The 16,153-nt window shown below is 42.4% G+C and overlaps 1 protein-coding gene across 1 annotated transcript in view; it reads left to right on the forward strand.

The window, feature by feature from the left end:
• The window catches only part of MAPKBP1 (mitogen-activated protein kinase binding protein 1), a 102,273-nt gene extending 86,507 nt beyond the window's left edge, over positions 1-15,766 (forward strand). Inside the window, 7 exon segments of the mRNA XM_008639466.2 lie at positions 1,731-1,876; positions 2,266-2,436; positions 3,294-3,372; positions 4,930-5,240; positions 6,047-7,108; positions 10,359-10,444; positions 11,421-15,766. Coding sequence (XP_008637688.1) covers positions 1,731-1,876; positions 2,266-2,436; positions 3,294-3,372; positions 4,930-5,240; positions 6,047-7,108; positions 10,359-10,444; positions 11,421-11,714 — 2,149 coding nt within the window. The 3' untranslated portion in view covers positions 11,715-15,766.
• The last annotated feature ends 387 nt before the right edge of the window (positions 15,767-16,153 follow it).

Below are 16,153 nucleotides of genomic sequence, written 5' to 3' on the forward strand. Positions count from 1 at the left end.
AGCTGTATGGCTGGGGCTTGTGTCTTGTGAAGAGGGGATTTTCTCTCAGGAACTGGAACCTTCTGAGAGTGAGGAATGTGTAATCTATCCTGAGCAAGATGAAATCCATCCCACAGACTCTAGCAGGTTAAAAATAATCTCTCTGCTGTGCATGGCTCAGATGTTTCTGTTCTGATTTTCTTGCAGCTTGTGTGGTAACTTTGAATTGACTTACTGCCTGATTGATGTCAGGCATGTTTAGTTGTGAGTTTTATGTCAGATGGATGCTAGAGGAATATGAAACTAAGAAGGCACCATTAAAATAATTTTCCTCTGAGGAAACTGCACATTAGCACGTTCTCTTTAATTTTTTTTTTTTTTTTTTTTTTGTTGAATAAACAACTTGGGAGCAGTCTTTTTGCTTTCTCTCTTATCTGGGTTGAAAATAGCAAGGGAAAACTTGGAAGCTGGAAAACTCACTGACAGTGACACATATGTGGCTGTGAAATGCCTACCCAGGAGAAATGACAGGATGCTTACTTATGAAAACTGGGCAAGAATTTAGCAAATGTAGTGTGTGATTACTCTTTTATGGGAAATAGAATGACTTGCATGGTACAGAAGGAATTGGAAAGGACACTGGAGACAGTGGAAACCTTTTTTTATTCCTCTGCTGTTTCTTCTGTTTTAATTCTATATAATTTAATTTTTCTGTGCTCCATTTTTTCCCCTTCCCTGAATTTTATTCTTTCATTTCCCTCTTAACCTGATGCTAGTAGCTGTTTAATTTCCTTTCTCTTCTCCTGTTATGTTTTAGAGAGTGGGGCTGATAGCTTTAGACAGACTTTTATGCAAGAGTGCATGCCAAGATTTTGCAGTTGAGGCTGCTAGGTTTTGCCTAGTTTATCTTTATTTTTCATTTTTAATTTTGTGATAACATTTGGACAGAGTAGACCCATGTGCTGCTCCATCACGTAAGAAAGGGAGGCCCTCTGGCGATGTTGGATACAGACTGGACACGTGGCAGAGTTTGGGCGCTGCCAGGGGTAGTTGCTATTCAGTTCTGTTGATTGTCTTCTGCATCCTACCTTGCCTTGGAGTACATTGGAAACCAAAGTATTTCAAAAAGTGGAAAACTGAAGTCCTTAGGCATCAGGCAAAAGAACAGTGCTGGTGACATTTGACAAAATAAGATTCATGAGATCACAACAGAAATCAGTAACCCTGTCATGCAAGATTGTATTTTTGTATGATGTTCTTCACTAAATTAGTCTTTCTCAAAGCCAGAATCTTGTATATTTTGCATCACAGAATTTGCCCAAAGAAGCAGGTTATGAACATGGGAAAAAAGTGTATTAGAGCTTAAATCTATGGCAAACTAGGGTTTCTCTCCTGCAGGTATAGGCGTGGTTTTAGTCCCTTTTTCATTATGTAAACCTGTACATTTGTTCCTCACCTGTGCTGGAAATCAAGCCAGGGCAGTGTGGTGCTGGTGCCTGGTAATCATGGGAACTGACAACACCCAGAAAATCAAGACAGTCCCCTTGGGACTTCACTGTCCAAGCTTAATGAAATGCAAAAAATATACTGTATTATGATGAGAGAAATAAACTTCTTTTTCTCTTTAAAGCCTTACATTTATAATAAAAGGTGTTACTGACACAGGTAAGGCCTTGTAACAGTTAAAATGTGCTTCTTTACATGTAAAAAAATCTCTCTTCTAGTGCTGTATCTTCCTGTCTCTCTTGTAGTGAGTTCCAGGTAAAAGCACTGCCCCATGGGAAGCTCTGCAGAGGTTATCACAGTAATGGGTGTCCAGATAAACACAGCCCAGACAGTGCCTGCTCTGTAGATTACAGCAGCAGTCGTCTGTCCAGCCCAGACCATCCAAATGAAGGTAAGATGCAAAGACTTTATAAATGTATTTATGTGTGAGCTCTCCATGAGCTGGCCTGAGGTCACACTCCTATTAATCACACTGGTACTGGAGCATTTGAACAGACACCTCAGTGAAGCAGGAATTGATGTCCTTTACTTCTTTCCTTGTGCACCTTTGGCTTTCTCTTACCTTGCTAGCCAAGGAAGCAGGTTTAGTACTGATTATGCCATAGCCTATGCTGTTAGTGGGATATGGTAGATTAGAGAATTATTGCATGTAATGCTGATTAACTTTTAACATTCTAGGTTCAATTTAGCATCTTGGTTGATTTTTTGGTTTTTTTGAACTTTGCTAATGTTACTCTCATTAAGTTTTTACAACACTGCGGGTTTTTTGTCTTTTCCCAGATTCTGAAGGCACTGAACCTCTAAGTGTAGATGGTGTCTCAGACCTGGATGGAGAAGAAGGAGAAGAGGATGTGGGTACTAGCATGCCGGAGGGAGAAATTCCTCAGATACCTGATCAGGAAAAGTTCCTCAAGGAGCATTTTGGGACCCTGAGCAACTGTGATGGAAAAGGTACTTCTCTATGTTCAGTGGGGAGACTGTGTAAGGTCAGTCCTGATTTTTCCCCTGTATAAGCCAAACCAGGCTACAAGTTCTGCTAGGCTTTCGTGGATGTGTGTAAATGGGCAGGGGGACAAAAATGGAAAACAGCGTAAGAGGCCTAAAGAAGAGTGACATCTGTTAACTTCATCGGTCTGTGTGTACGTTTGTGACGAGATTGGCCTCTGTGTCAGTTTGGAATCCTGAAGAGCTGTTACGTTTTTCCCGGACTGGCTTTTCCTGTTGTGAAGGAAGGTATTGACTGCGAGTTCACCCCCCCCATAGGTGACACGCAGTGGCCTCTAGTGGTGCATCAAGGCATAGCCAATGTCACAAAAGAAAAGGCTGAAATGCTGGGTGGAGAGAGAGAATAAGAGGAGACATCAGAGTGGCAAAGGAGCTGGTTTGTCTTTATCGACCAACTCCAGAAAAAAGCATATCTTTTTAGAATTTAAAATGGTTGAAGGCAGCAATATCTATGTGAGTTGTTTGGGTTCCTTTTTTCGTTTTATTTTTTTTCCTCTTTGATTGGTTTGTTTTCTGCTTGATGCCAGTGCCTCTCAGTCCTACAGGCAGGATAGGACACAAAGGGAAGCAAAAAAGGAGGAGGCGTACCCTTAGGGAGAGTAGCAGCTTAAGGCAGAGTAATCGAAGTAGAACACTAAAGGCAAAGGAAATATAATTATTTCATTCTCTGTGGCTTTAGCTTAAAAAAATCCCTTTGGATATGAGGGAACACTTTATAGTCTCTACGATAAGAAAAGCTATGTGTGAGAATGTTCTGTAAATAAACTGCTCATTTTTCTTTCTCCTTTAACCAAAATTTTTAGGTGGCTCATGTAGGAATCTGGAAAGAACCGAAAACCTCAGCATTTCCTCTCGCTTTCTTTCCCAGTCCCCGGCTCTCAGGTATGGCTCTGCTTGTTTTGAGTGTTTCTGTCTGTCTATTTATGCTAATATGATTCGGTCTTATGCTAGGTCCTGGGTGAAAATAGTTGAGAAAACTTCTGGCCTTGGTGTGCCTAGGCACAGTGAAGTGTTAGCACAGCACCTGGCAGGCTGCTTGCAGACTCTTGTGATTTGGACAAGCTATCCTGGGTCACTTTAGCTGTTCTATTTCTTCCTGATGTAACACTATTGTTTTGTTCTTTTTCCTCTTTCAACAATGTGCTTAATTGTTTCATGATTAATGCCTTGGTTGATTAAGTTGGAGGAATTACTAATAACCTGATTTACTCTTCACTGTTTATGCTCTGTTTATTCTTTTGCATTTCATTCAGCTTGGACAATGAAAGTAGATTTGTCAACTTTTCCTTTGTTTTACAGTCCTTTCTTACTCAGCTTTGTTTCTTGATCCCATGCCTTCACAGGGTGTTCTGGTGTCTCACACAAAGCCCCATAGGGATATTACTCTTCCAAAACCCCCTCAACCCTAAAGCACCCCAAAAGGCCTCTGCCAGCTGTTTTCCTTGTTATTTAAAAAAAAAAAAAACAACCCAACAAAACAAATTAAAAAATAATGAGGTCAATGGTTTTATTGATTTGGGTTCATAAGTCTTTAAAACAAAAAGTACTCCTGTATTCCTCTAAAATGACTACCTAAAATCTCAGCTCGAATGAATTTCATTACGTAGGACTAAGCAGATTCAAATACATCTTCTAAGGTTCACCAGCTGTATCCAGATTCAGCATGTTAGGGAAATTTGTTTGTTATTACTGTATTCAGCTGCTGTTGCTGCTGTCAGGAGCGCCTCTTAGTCTGTCTCATGTTGAGACTGTATTTTTGGGAAGAAAGCCAGTGGTTAGCTGTTGTGTAAGCTTCTGGAGAGTTGCAGTGCTGAGTGAGGGAAGTCACTGGTGCTTTAGAGATGTTACAAGGAAAGTAGTTGTTTGGTTATGAAAACCTCTGGGCTTTTAATCTGTTCAGATGTTTAAACATGACAGATTAAAAGTTGCCTCCTTTCTGAAGTAAGCCCACTGTGTTTATCTGAAGTGGAGAGGAAGAGGAAATTAGGTTTTCCTCTTAAAGATACTGACCAGCTTTCCAAGTCATTATGCTTTCATAATGTTAGGAAAGTGTATTTACTTCCTCTTAGGGTTATCTTAGAATTGAAGAGATTTAAATTTTAGTAAGGTGAGCTGAGAGAAAAGACCTGACCTGACTTTGCCTAGTCTTTCCTATGCCTGAAATTTTTCCTTCTCTTTTGTCTTCACTTTTTATAGTGTCCTTCCTGGAAACAGCAACCCAATGGTATCTGTGATTGCGCAGCCTATAGTCAAATGCCTGAAGACCAGAGCTTGCAGGGTTGAGTAGAATTAAGTGGTAACAGCTTAGGGCATTTTTGACTCAAGAAAGTCCAGACAGGGAGGGGCTCTTTGTTCCAGAGAAACTTAATGCATGTTCCTGTCTATCCAGGGGAAGACACTTACTTGTTTTAACTGGGATTTCTTTATTGTGTTCTTTAGACGACTGTCACTCTCTTCATCAAATCTGACACTGGATTCAAAGCCCATTGAGCCACCAACCCAGACCAGTCAGTTTACACCAAACCTGTTGAAAAATGACAGCAGCCATCCTGGTGATGCATTGGAGAACAGCCAGCTCCTGGAGAGTGTAAATTCAAATCGAGCTATTTATGTGCAGAAGAAACGCAGATCAGCTTTGGAGGCCAGCAGAGTTGGTATGGCTCCTGGACGGGTTATTGCCTCCTTTCCAGAAGGGCCTGTGAATGCAGTCATGAGAAAGGCACAGTCAGTGCATGACCTCGTGCATGAGGGTAAGGACACAGGTTGGAGTAATGGTATGAACCTGAGAATGAAATGGACATTTGAGTGGAGGAATTAAATTAAGCTTGTCTTTCTGCATTCTGAGCTACAGGCTTGACATGTCTTCTAACTCCTAGCCTGTCAAGGGAAAATATTTATAACCGTATTAATTTAAAATATAATTTAATATTTTTGATTTGTAATGCAGATACTGGTATTCTAATTATCAGTCCCTGATACTTGTTTGGCAGCTGTGGGGGGAGCACTGGCAAGGGTGAAATGATGTATTTGCAAAGAAATTCTCTCTTGCTGTGGGTGGTTGCTCCAAGCTAAGACTGAAGCTCCCCAGGGTGAGGAGGAGAGAAAGAGGGAAGGAAAAGACAGTAACAGGGATTTTACTGTATCCATTGTCTTCCATGTGAAGTAACTCTATTTTTGAAACAATCAACCTACTAACCATTAATAAGTTTTTTTAAAAAACCAAAAAACCCCACCTGATCACCACAACAGCATATATAAGTTTTTGCCTGCTTCCTCTGGCCTCTCTCTTAAGAGTCACAGTGGTCCAAGGTCTTCTGACCATACACTTTGAGAACAAATCTGTCTCATGAGGAAAGCAGCAGTGTGTGAGCAGGATGAGGGATGGGAAAAAAAGAAAGATGTTGGGGCTTGGTGCTACTAACCTGAACGAGTGGTTATGTTTGTACACATCTCACAGGGCTGAGCTGAGCCACATTCAATTCTGATTTAGGAATTCACTCCTAAATTCACAGGCTCTTGTCTATTTTTGGTATGTTTGTCTGTTTAATTTTCACAGATAAGGGTCCTGGAGTGATATCCTCTGCCAAGCAGCATCCTCAGACTCTTTTGGTGGTTGAGAAGGATCCCAGACCTAACAATTGCAGGGTGTTATCAGCCAGTATGTTGAAGATGGATGGATCTGGTGCTCTGCTGGCCAAAGATGTCAGGGCCGCAAAACCAAAGTCCTACATGAACCCCACAACCAGTTTCCGGGCTAAGATGTCAAGGAGCGTATCTGTAGGGGAAAATCTGTACCTTGGTTGCTCCACTGAAATGTTGACTGATGGGAGGACTAGTCCTCCAGTGACAGAGAAGACACAATTTAGTTCCACACCAGATGCTGAGAAGATTAAGCTACCAGTGAAAGAAAATGTTCCAGTGAAACCTGCACTCCAGCCAGTTGTAAACTGCTCATCTCCCAAGTCCTTCCACAGCAAGTTGGCATCATCAAACCGAGCACATCTGATTCTTGACATTCCCAAGCCATTGCCTGATAGACCCACACTGGCCTCCTTCTCACCCACTACCAAAACAAAAGCCCTGCTTGAGCCGCAGTCTCCACAGTCACCTGCTGGGGCCTCTAAAAAGAAACCCTCTTTTCCTGAGGTCCGAGCCTCCAAGAGGGAGAATCAAACTGCTGGGTCTCTGGTTCCTGGTAGAGAGATCCCAACAGGAGTTGCTAAGGAGAGCCCAGTGGATTATCCAGTCTCAAGGACAGATTGCCAGGATGAGCCAGGGGTCGCTAGTCTAAAACTGAGGGAGGTGTCAGAGGGCCAGCCCCTAAGGTCTCCTGAGAGCACACTGCCCAGGGGCAGGGAGCAGATCACCGGCATCGCCTGTGTGCTAGACAGCCAGCCTGGACTTTGCCCACTAGACCCCATCAGGCCGAGGTCTCCTACATCTGTAACTGCCTTGGCACAGGTCTCAGGTGTGCATGGATACCCATCTCTTATCTTCCCCCTTCTGTCTCCTGTCTTTGTGAACCGCCTCACGATCCCATCACATTTCTTTACGTCCAGCTTCTGGCCTGTCTCGTCCTGTCTGCGCCTGTCTCGTTCCATAAACCATCCCCTCAATGGTGAGACAACTTCTTCAATCTAACATCTTTTTCTCCATCTTCAGTTTCCATTTCCTCTGGGTCTTATGTCTGACAGTCCTTCTTAGCTGAATGTTTTGTAGACCTCAGCACGGTTTTTTTAGTGATTTAGCTGTACAATTACCTCTAGGGGGTCAAACTTCTTTGTGGTCAATGCTAAAAGCTGACATGCTGGGAATCCCCTACACACCCCTGAGTGTGTAGGTCACATCCCCCACACTCCTCTCAGAGCATGTTTGGCCAGCAAATAAAGGTGCAGGCAAACATGTGCTAGCAGAACCAAGCAAGCACAGATAATACTGACAGTGAAGTTATGCCAGGCAGCTCAAACTTTCCTTTGTTAATATGCAAGTGTACAGGGTCCAGAAGGGTTTGCATACGATTTTCTCCCCTGAGGTAAGGCTTGATGGAGGTGAGCTCCTTGCTGTAGTTGCCTATGAGAGCAAGCAGGTCTTTGTGATGTTATCACCCTGCTTTGAGGACATGTCTGCAAACTGAGTATGCAGTGCATGTGCAGGGTTTGAACCAAAAAAATGTGGGTTAATTTTTGAATTATCTCTAGTTTGGAGAAAAAGGTACAAGCTGAAAAACTTCCATCTGCTGAAAACAGCTCTAAGATTTGTTACAGGCCTCAGTTTAAGGTACTTCAGTCAAATGAAAACTAGCAGGCAAGTTCAAATTGAAGCAAAAATCCTGCCCTCCAAGGCAGGAAAACCTCCAGTGGCAGAGAAGAGACTGTTTAGTCCCACATAATCTGCTGAGGTTTTTCTTTTGAGTCACAATCTGAAAGGAAATACACCTTTCTGAGTTGTGCATTAGAAAGCTGTATGTTAACCACTGCACTGATACCTTGTACATTCAGGGGCTATACAGTTTTCTACTTCCTTTGTTATGTTGTTCTTACTCATATCTGGGAAGGGATAGCTCTGTAATCCTGTGATCAATTACCTTCTGTGGTGCCAGGCTGCTGCACCATTCATTGGAATGGGGAAGCACAATATTTCTGCACCAAAGCATTGTAGAAGGATAATCTAGTTTTGATGCATTGTTATTTTTCTTTTTGCATTTCTAGAGGGATCAAACACCTTAAGATTGAAGCACTGTTATGTAAAACAGGGAATGTGATGTTTTGGCTAAGGGACCTGCAGTTACCATACTGTAGCTGCTCTGAGGAACAGTGAGTGCATCTGAAATTTTCAGACACTCCCCCTACAGGGCTGAGGTTTCTTCCAGCACCAGATGCAGCCTGAAGCTGTGGAATCACATTCTACAGCAAAATTGTAGTTGTCTGTACTCTTTAGGCTGAGTTTTCTCTTCTAGATTTGGGAATCAGGCTACATAGCAAATGGTTTTTGGTCAGTTTGCAGAATTAACACAGGTAGCACAGAGAAAGAGCAAGATTTTTTTCAGTATTGATTTTATTTTTTTAATGGCTCCCAAGACATAGCACACCCTGACAGAATATTTAACAGCATCCTTTAGTGAGTTAGAATGATGTAGCACTGTGGATCCCCAATGTTTTTTTCTCAGTAGGCAGCTGTCAGCCTTAAGCTTCTTGCAGACCACATTTCCCAAATTTTTAGTGGTAGATGCTGGCAAAGCTGTTTAGATCCAAGTTGGCCATCACTGTGAACAACTTACTGTGGCTTCTGGAAATCACAATGTGGCAGTTTAGATTAAAGCTATAGGGTTGATAGAGACTCATTCTGATTCTGACTTGCACTGTTACTTTGGGTTTCCACTTAATTTTTCTGTCCTTCTGTTTCCTGCTTGTGTAGTGGCTGCAAATAAGGAGACTTAATTGTTCTTGTTAAAGCATTTTGACATCTACAGTTAATATGCTGTAGATGTGCTTAATACTGTTGCTGTGTTTAATATTCTCTGCTAGTTTCTGAAGAGCTCTGCTCTGCACACCCGAGAGGCAGAAAATGCCTGTTACTTAAGCATTTATATTAGGTTTTGTGACCTTTCTCCTGACTGGCACTTCCCAGACCTGGAGACCAGCATAAAAACAATGATCAGAGGAGAAATCCAGAAATGATCATGATAAGAAACAGCTGGGTTTCAAACATAAAGAGGAAAGGAGGGGGGCAGAAGGCAAGAATCTTGGATTGCACTGAAGCCCGCTGTGCTCGGACTCCATGGGTGATGTAGGATCAAAGAATGCAGATGGAAGGATTTGTTCTTACCCCTTTGTTCTTTGTAGATGTTTTTGTTTATGTATAAAGAGATGTTTTTCAAGCTGTATTTGTTTATAGATCATCTAGATGTATTCGTAAAATTAGCTCAGGTCCTCTCCAATCTGCTCAAAGATGGTTTTCTTAGAATTGCAGAAATTACAGTGCTAATGTGACAAAGTATTGGGTTTGGGTAACTAAAAGAAGTCAAATGGGTTTGGGTAACTAAAAGAAGTTGAATGGCCTTTGTCCAGGCCTTTGCAAATTGAAGATTGTGTTTGTGTGTCTATGTCTTTGTTCATGGTTTATGTCTAACTCATGAAAGTGTTTATTGTATAAAAGATTGCAGGCCTTCAACTCATGTTTTGGAGATAATATCTGGTGGGGACAGGCAGAAGATGCTGTCCCTCAGTTGCTTGTTCTTATTTTTCATTTTTGAATTATGGTGTATCAGCAGTGTGTGTCATGGGTTGCTCAGCAGTGCAATTCTGTTGTGATTGAGTTTGCTTCTCACCACTCCTCTGGACCTTAGTCCTTGCTAGAGAACACTGCAATAATTCAGTATAATCCATCATCCTCTGTGCTTTAGTTGTCCACTGTGCAGAAGGATGCATGAGGGGGCGCTTGTAGATTTCTCACTAGGTGGAAGCTAAATTAGAGGCCCCTTGGATGAGTCCCTCTTGCCACTGGAAGCCCTCATACAAACATGGCTTTAATTGTAATTGGAAATCACATGGGTAGTCTGTGACTCTCTGTGACTGTAACAAAAATGTGCAATTTGAGGAAAAACATTGCTGACTTTGGAGAGTCTAAAGACTGGAAAAATAGGGGTGTTTGAAGTAAGCGGCATGTCTAGTTAGTCTGAAGAAAAGCTCATGCAGAATGTGCCTATTTAATGATTTGCTCAAACCAGTTCTGAAGATTGAATGAGAAGTTGTGTGCATGTGATCTTTCAGATACGCACTGAAAAACCTGTTTCCTTATGAAACTATGAGGTTGCAGATAGTGGAGTGTCTGTGCATTAACCTGAGCTTTTATGTTTTCCTCCCATCCAGAATCAGGCATCAGCATAGAGCAGTGTGAGCACGTGGTATCCGAGCTCCAGGACAGCATGCGCAGAGCCCTTCACCTTTACCGCAGGGTGAGTGACCTCACACACGGGCTCTGGTACAGCCCACAGACATCTTACACAGAATGTGAGTGCTTGCTGCCTCAAGGTGTTCTCTTGACTGTGTGTTCAGTGACACATGCTGCCTGGCTGCCCACTTGACCGCATCTTCAACTTGAACCAGGGATGCAGGAGCTCCTGATTTCCAGCTTTTGGATTTTCCAATGGTTTGCTATGGTACTCTGAGCAAATCAATTAAGTTTTCAGTCTGTTTAGCCTATCTGTAAACTGAAGATAATACTATGCTCTTTTTCAAAGGGGTATTAGGGAATTAATTAATGGTTATACAGTATTTCAGGAATATGAAATATTATAGGAGCTTTGAGTTTTATTATCCTCATGTGTTCTTTGTCTTTGATGCCTGGGAAAAGGATTAGCAAATGTGGGATACGATGGGAATCCAGCTGTGATAGGAACATGCAGCTATTCGCCTGTCCCTGTCACGACCAGACCAGTTACATGCAGAGCAATATAACAGCTCTTTGTTTCTTTGCTTAGCACTGATCTGCCAAGTCTCCTGTAATGAGTGTGAGACTTTGATGGTGAGCATCTGCCACATGGTCCTCTGCAGCTCTGGCCACAGCACTTGCATCAGCTCTCTGACCTTGCTCTGTTCCTGGGACCAGCTGCATTTGGAGACTGTGGCCCTGTGCTGCAGCTGGGAGACATAGTACCTCCTTAAGCCCACTATAAGGGGAACACTACCCAAAAATGTGCTTCCCATATCTGTCCTATTGGAGTAATGCCTTTGGATTTTTTGCAGCTAGGACTATTGGATGCATATCCTGCTAATATGTCTAAATAGGCAATCTCAAATTTTGAAGAAAAGTAGACTTGGTCTGCAAGTCTTTATGGCATCACTTCCCTAAAGGGCTAAAATGGCTTACTTGGTGCTCTACCTAAACCCCAATGCATTCTTTTTTTTTTTTCCCCCCCTCTTTGTTTTCAGGTATTAAATGATACAGAATCTTCTACTGACAAAGATAAAATAGCAGGCCTCCTGACAGAGACATTCTCCTCAATGAAGAAAGAATTGGACTCTCTGAAGGATGCAGAAGAGCTTCCAAAAGATAAGGAGGCACCGGTGAAGCCACAAGATAACAGTAGCCCACTGAATGAGGGATGTGGTGCCAATCTACCGAGTCCCAAGAGCTTAGGAGATGAGCAGACACTAGCTTTGTTGGAACAGTACTCGGAGCTATTGCTGCAAGCTGTGGAACGACGCATGGACAAAAAACTCTAAGAGGGGTGGCTTTCAGGTGTTTGTGAATACACAGAAGTAATCACAAGAGAGGACCACAGAGAGAGCTTCAGACCAATGCTACCTACCATCAGCTGGTCTAGGGCTGGTGGGGATACCTTTATAAATTGATTTCCTCAGGCTCCAACAACTGACTTGTTCCAATTCTTAGCAATGTGCTGGCCACAGTTTTAGCATTTGTTTCCCAATGGTCTTCAACTTCCTGTCTCTAAACAAAGTCTTGAAAGAGGAGTTTGGAGAAATTGCCTTGAAATTTCTTCATAGCCAGGAGGTCAGGATGTTTGACACCTAAAAAGACAAAGAAAATCCAGTTTATCCAAATTCTGAACTGCTGACTAAAAGCAAAGGAGTCCATGTGAAGCCAATCCCTTCCTCTCCGAGACTTCATGAGAATCAAGAATCAGACTTTTAATGGGTTTATTTATTAATTTATTTCTCTTGACTGTTGTTCTATGCCACATTTGTGGCTGTTATCTTTGTCCTTTAAAAAAACTGTCAATCCCTTTGCCATATCCCAGCGAGAAACAATCTGTATTATAAACCCCCAACAGGGAGACAGGCTGGAGTGTCTGTGCAATTAATGAACTGTTCTTTGCTTAGATCTTGTCTTGCTGTTCTTGCTTTTCCTGCCTTAGTTTTGTTCCCTGTAGTAATCCTGCTGTTGTTATGACAACCCTGTCTGCTTTCCTCTTGTGTCAAGACAGTCCCCACACTGTATTTTATCTGCATTCACCTCCAGGGAAAGGCTCTGTATGCCTTGGGCCCTGCTTTGGAGATTACTTTATGAATTCATTAGTAGTATTTTTAATCTGGAATTTGATGTTACATTGATACTTCAGACCGGGTTTTCTGCAGACATTTTAAAAATTGAAATTAGATACAATACTAAAGTTTGTTTCAGCCACCTTGCATGATTAGGAGTTGGATATTGACTTTGATGTTATGATTTATTTGTGGAGAAGTGACATGAAAAAGCTGGTTTCCATCTCTTACAGTGTGACTCTGAATTTGAGAGATCTTTGGTGCCACGGGTCATCTGTGTCATTTGTTCATTTCTCTGTGACAGGAAAATGAATTCTCCTTGCCTTTACAGGAAAACAGGATATTTACATCCCAAGAAGGCTGGGATTCTCTTGCCTTTTGTAAAGCTGTTTCAAATCCCCTCAGAAAATTATTTCCTAAGAACTTCAAATGAGATATTTTCAAATGAGACCATTTCTCCAGCCTCTTTGCTTTTCATGAATTTCTGGTCTGAGAAACAGAAAATCTTCTCTTCTTGCATTTTTATGTGCAATATTCTTCTTGCCCTGTCGAGCTTCTCTAAACCCATGCTAACTTGTGTCTGTTGTGGCTTAAAATTGTCCAGTGATGTTTTTAGGTCAATGATATAAGCTAAGAAAAAAAAAATTAAACCAATGAAATTCTTCAGCACCTTCCCCCTTACTCCCACTCCTTTCAACAACAGGGGCAAATACACAAAATGTTTTATTTCTTCCATCTCCAGTCTGTCTTGCATTTATTTTAAGGCAGAGCAGTGTAATCCCAGTTCATAAACCTAATGCAAGCAACAAGCCTTTGGTGGGAGACAGACCGCTAGCATCTGTGGAAGTCAGTCAGAGGCAGCCAGACTGCATCATTTGGTTGCACAGGTTACAGGGTGGAAGCAGTTTTCTTTCATTTTACTGTTCTGGCTGCTTCTGTCTGAAATCCTGTGGCACTTGGAAATGTGGTCTGTTGGCTTCTCTGTCTTTCTGTGACTGCAGATCTGCAGTGCAGCCTTTCTTTCTACTGGTCTGGCCAGGCTGGCATAGGACAACCTGTTTCTCGTGAGTAACTCTAGGGCTGAATAATCTGCAGTTCTGTCTCTCCCCAGATCTCTCTGTGATCCCCAGGTTTGCTGCCTGATCACTACTGAGTGCTTCAGGACATGGCAGTATAGGGAACTCTTGGAGAGCTTTCCAGCTACTTCTGCCTGTAATTGAAATCTGCCTAATCATGTTTCAGGTGTCCTTGCTAACCTTTACTTCCATGGTCTTGTACTGAAACTCTAAAGGGGTTATTTTCTAGTCCTGTCTCTGCACTGTATTGTGCTGAATCAGCTGGTGTGCTTGGTCCCATGAGCAGCTTCTCTTGCACAGACAGGTTTTGCAAAGGAAGGCAAGTTGGAAACCAGAGAGGAAATTTTTGGCAGTTTCTCTGAGTGAAAAGGTGAGCTGGAGATGCCATGAGTGGAATGTGTGATGACAGTCATGTTGGATCTGTGATGGGAGTTAGCGTGGGTCAAGCTTGCTTTTGAGGTGACCAGTTCCTCCACTTTCAGACTGTGAACATATGTCCTAGTATACAGGAAATTTCTTGCTGTACTGGGGCCAAAAGACACTCAGGAAAAATAGCAGTCCCTTGAACCCAGGTATATTTCGGTACTGTTGATAATGGTTTGAGGGTTCTTTATAGTACTTCCTTGTGCAATTTTATACCATTTTATAATTTAAACTTTGAGATAGTGACAAAAAGGTCAGAGATGATACAGAAGAGCCAGTGGTGAGAATGAAATTACCACGAAGGTAAAGGGCAACAACCAGCAAAGCTGGCATAGACATATGAAACAAAGCTCCTTGGAAATAAGTTGTGTGAAGCAAATCTGATTTTTAAGCTGATCAGAGTGGGTTTTGTTTCCTGGAATGGATTTTACTTGAGATCATGGCTGTATACAGGAAACCAGAGGTAAAATCTGATCAGAATGATGGCAAGAAAAGTATTGGGCAAGTAGATCAGTTGGAGAATAGTTGTGTAGTTTAAAATAAATTTAGAATAGTATATGTAGAAGACTTAGGAAAATAGAGTAGAAGTAGAGATGGTCTTGGTCTGAGGAACACCATTTGGCCAATACCTGTGAAGGATACAGTACCAAAAGGTTTTGGGAAAGTAGATATAGGACTTGGAGATGGTGAGCTGTAATTGAAGAATGAATTGGAAGGAGTTTGTTTTAAAATATGTTCTATTGAGCCTCTTGCTTCTTGCGGTTCTCTAAGCAACTATTTTTTTCTTAAATGGCAAAATCATGAGCTGCTTGTTCAAGGCTTTGATGTTTTGAATTGAGTAGTAGAAGCCCAGTAAAGGAGACGCTGGTGCCACAAGTTTGTTGCTGAGAGGGGTGAGGAGATAGTGTTGCTCTTTATGATTTAAGACTGATCCAACTAATTCTTCCCTGCTAACTTCCTATTGCTGGCAGTAGGAAATATTCCTAAAACCCCTAGTTTACAGAACAAAGAGAGCATAAATGCATTGCATTTGCACCTTGTGAACATGTTTCACCACAGGCTGTCCATTGGGCCAGGTAGAGAAATAATGAATGGTAACTGCCTGGGAAGCGAGGAGGTTTGTTGGAGGAGGTAATAAATTTGAGTCTATCCTTCTTAATGGTTCATGATCCCTCTTACTGGTTTGTGTGGGTGTTAGCATAGGCACAGCAAGATACCTGTAATTAAGATAAGTTATTTGTTTAACATAAAGCCTGAAAAAATAATTTTGACCTACCTATCCTCTTTACATATATTTTTCCCCCTTCAACCCAACATTCCTGATCAATATGAGAAGTTTTAGGTTTCTTTTCCATCTTGTAAGTAGTACTGCTTTGCCTGTGGAAGGCCTCAGTTTGTTCTGGGGCTCTCTTGAACTGGGACAGTAGGAAGGGCTGCAACCTGAGAGGGCAGCAAACTCTTTTATTTCCTGCTGCAGGCAGGTAACACCTTCCTCCTCCTCATCCCTCAGCAGCGCCCAGGAGCTGTGTGTATGGGAGTCCGCATTTCTTCCACCTCCTCTCTCAGGTTGTCCTCTCCTTTCCATGCGACCTCCCAGGTGATGAATGGGGCATGGCCTTGCAGCAGCCCCCTTCCCAGCCTCCCCGTTTTGCAGACTTCATCATGACTCAGAGGAATTGGGACGTTTCTTTCCGGGAGTAGAAACATACCAACTTAATTTTTTAAAAAGAACAAATATGTATATAATTATATATAAGAAAAAAAAAAAAAAAAGAAATGCAGGTATTTAAACACCCTTGGTAAATTCATGCATGTATACAGTGTCTTCCCCCCACCCCTTTGGATGTGTAGCATCCAGGACACTAAATGACATAAAACCTCATTGAAATGGTAGACAGGTCTAGCAGTCCCCCGAGAGAGCAGGTGCTTCCTTCTCTGGGTGGGTCCGGCGTGTCCCATGTTTGAGATCGTGCGTGTGAATGACACGGGGCGCTGGGGCTGTGTTCGTGTCACCACGGGGGACACGCGCGGGCGGCCGCCTTCGGAACAAGCCGTGTCCGCCCCGCGTGTCCTTCCTGCGCCCTCGCTCCAGGCAGGCACCTCCTCACCCCTGTTCCCCCGCACTGCCCTTTCCTTCCCTCTTCTAAAACACAAAACAAA

This window comes from Corvus brachyrhynchos, unplaced genomic scaffold, assembly GCF_000691975.1.
Source record: "Corvus brachyrhynchos isolate BGI_N302 unplaced genomic scaffold, ASM69197v1 scaffold115, whole genome shotgun sequence".
Taxonomy (NCBI): domain Eukaryota; kingdom Metazoa; phylum Chordata; class Aves; order Passeriformes; family Corvidae; genus Corvus; species Corvus brachyrhynchos.